The following is a 5,910-nucleotide window of genomic DNA, read 5'->3' on the forward strand; positions in this document are numbered from 1 at the left end:
TAATATAATTGTTTGTTTTCAAATAATTGTTGTATATTCTATATTGTATCATGTTTTAGACGTTCTTATACTTTGAGACAGGGGTAGTAATATTTGGGATAGTACAAAAATTATTTTAAAATTACTGTGTTTTGTAAACAGTATTACTACATTATGTACAAGGTTTTACTTAGAGGCGTAGAATAACTATTTGTAATAATGTTTGCAACAAGCTAATAGGATGTGCCTTTTTCCCTTTACGTGAAAAATAAGCCGTGTTAGTGTTGGCTATCTTGAGAGAGCTTTTGCCTCCCGAAAATCCTATACCTTCGAAAGCAAGTTATAAAAATTACCTTATTGTGAACATGTGTCATCCTCTCATTAATCCCCCCCCCCCCCCCCCCCCCCCCCCCCCCCCCCCCCCCCCCCCCCCCCCCCAAATTCCAGGGTGGGCCCCCCACTTCCCACCAATCAAAAAATACCAACTAATATCATACGTAAATCTTCGTAACTAATATAATCCATGCTCTTTTGCCTCCTAACCCTTTGCTAAGGGCCAAGAAAATAGGAGCAGTGACCCAACGCCACGCCATGCGCTCAGAAACGAGATCCTAGCCCTTCGCTCGTTCCCCACAAGACATTGGATCTTTTTAATTTATAGCACATATGCCCGTGCATTGCAACGGGAAAAATTGATGTTTTGTGCAAGCATAATGTCCCACAGCACCAGATTTACTATGAAGAACATGCTGCAACGCAGCATCCTTCTACAAAATGACCATAAAAAATACGATACAATTTAGTCGTGTTATATTTTTTTTGCCAGGTATAATGTTCCATTGATTCCATTTAAATATAATCCATGCTTTAATTACCATGACATACTCACCCGTTTTAGTCGGGAATTAAATCCTTCCTTTTAGTAGCCGCAACACATTGAAGCCTACAGATCTTTTCTTTTAATTATCCTACCTTTTTATATCAAGTCCTTCCTTTAATTACCCTTATCTATTTGAATATTCTATTTATTAAGACCATAATCTTTCTTTTATTTATTCCACCGGTTTACCCATAATTCTTTCTTTAATTAGCCACATCCGTTTAAATATTTTATTTAAGCCCATAATCCTTCCATTAATTAACTCATTCGCTTAATTAGCTCGCCTAAACACGAGGACTGCCATTTATATTTAGAGCGAGTTGAGATTAGTAAATGTGAATGGCGCATAGGTCATTGGTTTTTTTTCAAAGATCCAGACAGAAGGTCATCTGATCAATTCCCACAATGTTGATTTATTTTGACCCAAGAAAAAACCCATCAACGTACAACAGGTGGATCGATCGTTCGGGCAATAGCAAAACATGCAGAACAGGTTCCCAAGCAGAAGAGAATACGCTGTCATGGTAGATGTAGCTGGACGAGGGGTACTACGGTCAAACAATACGCCAAACAAAGTAGACCAATGATCCACCTGTATCGTCACAACAATCCCTAATTGCATTGCATGCTCCCCAAGCTGAAGAACACAGAAGAACACGACCACATGCCCACGACATTGACACGACCACAGGCAATCAATTATTTCACAAACGAACTGGATAGTGCATCATGCATAGCAATCACGTAGTAATTCAAGAAGTGTGGCCTAGCTAGCTTGTGCCGTTGGTCGAACAACGCTCCGATTTGGCGTCGCAGGCCAGGATTTCCTCCACGGCTTCCTGAAAACAGAGCAACATATCAGTGATATCCCACCAATCACAGCATCATCGGTGACTTTTTTTTTCCTTCGAAAGGATATGGTAACAGCCCCCGATCAGAGCAACGGTGATACAAAGGTCAAAACATATAAATCTGGAACAATTTCTGTAGTACCTCGATACATTTTAAAGTATACTGGATGTCGCTATCTGAAATTTGGTAGTGGACGACGAATCTGACGCTGCAAATTAATCAAGGGAGCTCAGAATCAAACAAAGCAGTGCGTCTCTTTTGACTAAATAGTACAGCATATTGTTTTAGTTAGAGACCAGTGCAAACAGACATAATTTATGATGCTTATGGTCAGGAGTTGAGCTTGAGAATATTAATAGGAAGTTAAGAAAAATAAAGAGAAGGAAGTCGAGCAAAGTGAACTGAACCTCTTGGAGCTTGTTGGCATTGCAAGCACATTGCGTTGTTTCAGGGCTTGGCACAGTTTGGCAGGTGATATGCGTGGATCCGCCATATCAAAGAATACCTAGCGAATGGAATACATCGCCGGAGGTCACAAACATGATATTTGATCTGAAAACATCAAGCTCAGTAGATAGATGGAATAACAGACTAACCATATTGGTCTCCACTGAACTCAAATCAACTGTGAACTGTTTGATTTTCTTCAGTCCATCTGAACATTTGGACAAAAGAAAACCAAATTCAGGGTTATATTGATGCCGTTAAGGGCCTGTAAATAGGATGGTGAAGATAGGCCAATATGAAACCTGCTAAAACTTTAGCCTTCCGATGGTCATCCGCAAGCTTGCCTACGGTGTCGCGAACACCGACTTCGGCAGCAGCACAAAGGACTCCTACCTGCCTCATTCCACCACCCAGTGTCTTCCTAAGAATTTTAGCCTGAAAGAAGTGCGATATCTATCAGATTTCCCTTACATGTTCTGTTAAGCAAGCAGCTTAAACTTACTAGCATGCAGAATATCTACCCATCATCACCTTGTGTATGAAGGCCTTGGTACCAACAATAACTGATCCAACAGGAGCACCTATCCCTTTCGACAGGCATATCTGCATTTCGACGTTTAACAGAGAAATACAGTCACACATCATATGTCAACAGGAATCAGCCCATTTTCCGTTCTTATGTGGGTTGCATATGCAATCTAGCATTTTAGTGTAGTGCCAAGCAGATTGATACATACCGAAACTGAATCGGCAGCTCTCACGAGTCTGTCAACGGGAACTCCAAGTGCCTGACAGGCACGATAACAGTGATGCTCTAAAAATGTCAGGAGAAGATACACATGTCTTGTACTTCGACATCACATGCCGGTTAATTGATCCCATAGCAGTTGTTACTTACCACGGAGGCATTGAAGATACGAGCTCCGTCGATATGAAGCTTCAAGCCATGAGCCTTAGCAACTTCACCAACCTTGTCAGTGTATTCCACGGTCAGACACTTCCCACCCGAACTGCAACAGCAACAACAATAAAGATACTCCATCAATCAGGTAAGAAACAGAGTTAGTACTAGTATCACTCATAGTACTAACAAACAGAGCAACTCACTCACTTTCCATGGGTGTTCTCCAAGCAGATGAGCCTGGTGGTGGGGTAGTAGAGCGCCCCGTCCGTGCTCCGGATGGCGGCGACGATCCTGTCGACGTCCATGGTGCCGTCGGGGTTGTTGGGGACGGTCCGGGGGTGGACGCCGCCGAGGGTGGAGATGCCGCCGTGCTCGTAGACGTGGATGTGGGAGTCGTGGCCGAGGATGACCTCGCTGCCCCTGGCGTCGCAGTGCGCGAGGACGGAGATGAGGTTGGCCATGGTGCCCGAGGGGACGAACAGCGCGGCCTCCTTGCCCATGATCCGCGCCATCTCCGCCTCGAAGCGGCAGGCCGTCGGGTCGGCGCCCAGCACGTCGTCGTCCACGTCCGCCGCGGCCATGGCGGCCCGCATGGCCTCCGACGGCTTGGTCACCGTGTCTGAGCGCAGGTCCACCACCTTGGTCGCCATCCCTTCTGCAGACTCCAGTAGGATAACGAACGATCTCTCAATCAATTGTGAAGGCGTTGTGAAGCTGTGAACTACTCAAACCCTTATATATTGAAGGATGGCGACATTTTTATATATATTCTAGAGAAAGGAAAATGCCATACGGACGGCTCTGCTTTTCATTCGTTTTTGTACTACTACATTGCAGCAGCTTACTGCTCGCACGCAACGGACACACGACGACGACATGGCAAACTCTATCCTTCCAACGACCACAGACTTTGGTGCCCCTACATGTCACTCATTTGCGCTGAGATTTTTCACGAGCAGAGCAGCCAATGCAAGGCTCTTGAGAAATCACAAGGGAAAACAACAAATCTACCCGCTTCATCATTCAAGAGCAACCCTATGGTATCGCCGCCGGAACGGATAAAAGAAGAAATTGCGCACCAGAATCCGAATGTAGCGGGAGGCGAGGTGGATGGGGACGGCCGGCGTCGAGCGGAACGCTGTGGCTTCCCTGCCTGCGGGTGGTGTGCGTACGTTGCCGCAGAGGAGCGGTGCTTTGATTTATAGAGGCCGGCGGCGCCGCTGGATCGAGGAAGAAGACGAGCTAGACGACGTGACCTAACCTTGCCGAGGTCGTCGGCTTTGACGGGTCGCTCGTCTCCACGTGCGCTCCTGCACAACCACGTCGGAAAAGCGGTGGCCCGTTGCTTTCTACTGGTGATGGGGCTACAATATACAGAGACCAAGTCGCAACCTTCCTTGGGGTCGTACTATACAAATGCAATCATCTCTGACGTCGGCCGGCTCACCTCACACCAAAACACTCATCAGCCCGGTCCAGAAATCCATCACAGAAAAGTTAATTGCACAAAAATACCACAATTGGGACATTAGAAACAGATTGGTATCAAGTTTGGTAATTTTTACGTGTCAATATCAACTTTGAGACGCGGCGTTGCAGAACAGACTAAACGACATATAAATACGTATTGACGGAGAAACTGACAGCGGAGCCCGCCTGTCAGGGGCTGACGTTTCACGCGCCAATGGGATTCGAATCCGCGACGGACTGCCCGAGGGAAAGGAGCGCCGAACACTACACTACCCCAGTCCGTATGATAAACTGGATGCCTGAACCTTTTTATACTATACTTCAGAAACCATTTTTGTTGCTGGACAACTGTTTCGTTTTTTTAATGCGTTTTTTTTGTTTCGTATTTCTTTCATCTTTTAAGGCACGTCCTGGCCTTCTTTCGGTTTTCCTTTTTTAAACTTTTGCGCATCTCTTTTATATATAGGTTTTGTAATAAATGGTGTACGTTATTTCAATACTTTTGACATTTTTAAAATTTACACTGAACTTTTTTCTATGTGGCATTCTTTCAGATATTGTATATTAAAAAATGCAATTTATATAACAAAATAGTTCATCGTATATTATACAATAGTATTCGGTGTGTATTTATACAGTAATATTCAGTGTGTATTTTCAAAATATATCGCAATAATATTAAAAAACGTCACCATATATTTAAAAAATGTTCATTTAAAAATAAAAAAGGTGTTCATATATTAGAGTTCAGTATAAATAATTTTCAGTGTGTATAAAAAATTGTTCGTATATTATGCAATAGTGTTCAGTATGTATTTAAAAATTAATTTTCAGTGTGTATTTACAAAAAATATCACTTAATAAATAGTTCAGTATAAATTTAAAATATGCTGAGTACTTAGAAAATTTCACCATTTACTACAAAACCTATATAAAAAAGAAATGTGCGTAAATAAAAGAAATGGAAAACCGGAAGAATACCCAAGATCTAAAAAGATAAAAGAAAATTAAAAATGATTTTACACAATAATTTTCTAATACATGTCGAACCGTTTTTGAAATATACATGTATTGATGCTGAAACCGATGGGTGGGACCCACCTGTCAGGGACCACATTTCAAAAAGGCGTCAATTATCAGTGTGTACATTTCCAAAACCTATGTATAAAAGAAATACAAAAACCTATATATAAAAGAGATGCGCAAAAGTTTTAAAAAGGAAAACCGGAAGAAGGCCAGGACGTGTCTAAAAAGATAAAAGAAATACAAAACAAAAAAACGCATTAAAAAATGAAACAGTTGCCCAGCAAGAAAAATGGTTTCCGACGTATAATATAAAAACGTTTAAGCATCAGCAAAATCGAATGTTGTGGCGTAG

At 42.6% G+C, this 5,910-nt stretch overlaps 1 protein-coding gene across 2 annotated transcripts; it reads right to left on the minus strand.

Moving 5' to 3' along the window:
• Positions 1-1,359: 1,359 nt before the first annotated feature.
• On the minus strand, positions 1,360-4,296 carry LOC125511460 (probable low-specificity L-threonine aldolase 2). 2 transcript variants are annotated; one of them, XM_048676845.1, is made up of 10 exons: positions 4,142-4,296; positions 3,270-3,717; positions 3,057-3,168; positions 2,896-2,946; positions 2,690-2,761; positions 2,461-2,593; positions 2,308-2,366; positions 2,119-2,216; positions 1,853-1,919; positions 1,360-1,698 (listed from the first exon to the last, which is right to left on the minus strand). In XM_048676845.1, the coding sequence occupies exons 2-10, from the start codon at positions 3,710-3,712 to the stop codon at positions 1,630-1,632; spliced, it is 1,104 nt and encodes a 367-aa protein (XP_048532802.1). In that variant the 5' UTR covers positions 3,713-3,717; positions 4,142-4,296; the 3' UTR covers positions 1,360-1,629. The 2 variants fall into 2 exon arrangements, with proteins under 2 accessions (XP_048532802.1, XP_048532801.1); XM_048676844.1 differs by having other exon boundaries at positions 3,270-3,724; positions 4,142-4,295.
• Between the last annotated feature and the right edge of the window lie 1,614 nt (positions 4,297-5,910).

The sequence above is a fragment of the Triticum urartu genome, chromosome 5, assembly GCF_003073215.2.
Source record: "Triticum urartu cultivar G1812 chromosome 5, Tu2.1, whole genome shotgun sequence".
In the NCBI taxonomy this organism is placed as follows: domain Eukaryota; kingdom Viridiplantae; phylum Streptophyta; class Magnoliopsida; order Poales; family Poaceae; genus Triticum; species Triticum urartu.

Excerpts from the sequence above, each read along its gene's own strand:
- LOC125511460 (XM_048676845.1), bottom strand. The coding sequence starts at position 3,712 with ATGGCGACCAAGGTGGTGGACCTGCGCTCAGACACGGTGACCAAGCCG. Across the intron at positions 2,217-2,307 it reads GTTCAGTGGAGACCAATATG|GTATTCTTTGATATGGCGGA; the intron begins GTTAGTCTGTTA and ends TCCATTCGCTAG. Across the intron at positions 1,920-2,118 it reads ATGCCAACAAGCTCCAAGAG|CGTCAGATTCGTCGTCCACT; the intron begins GTTCAGTTCACT and ends ATTAATTTGCAG.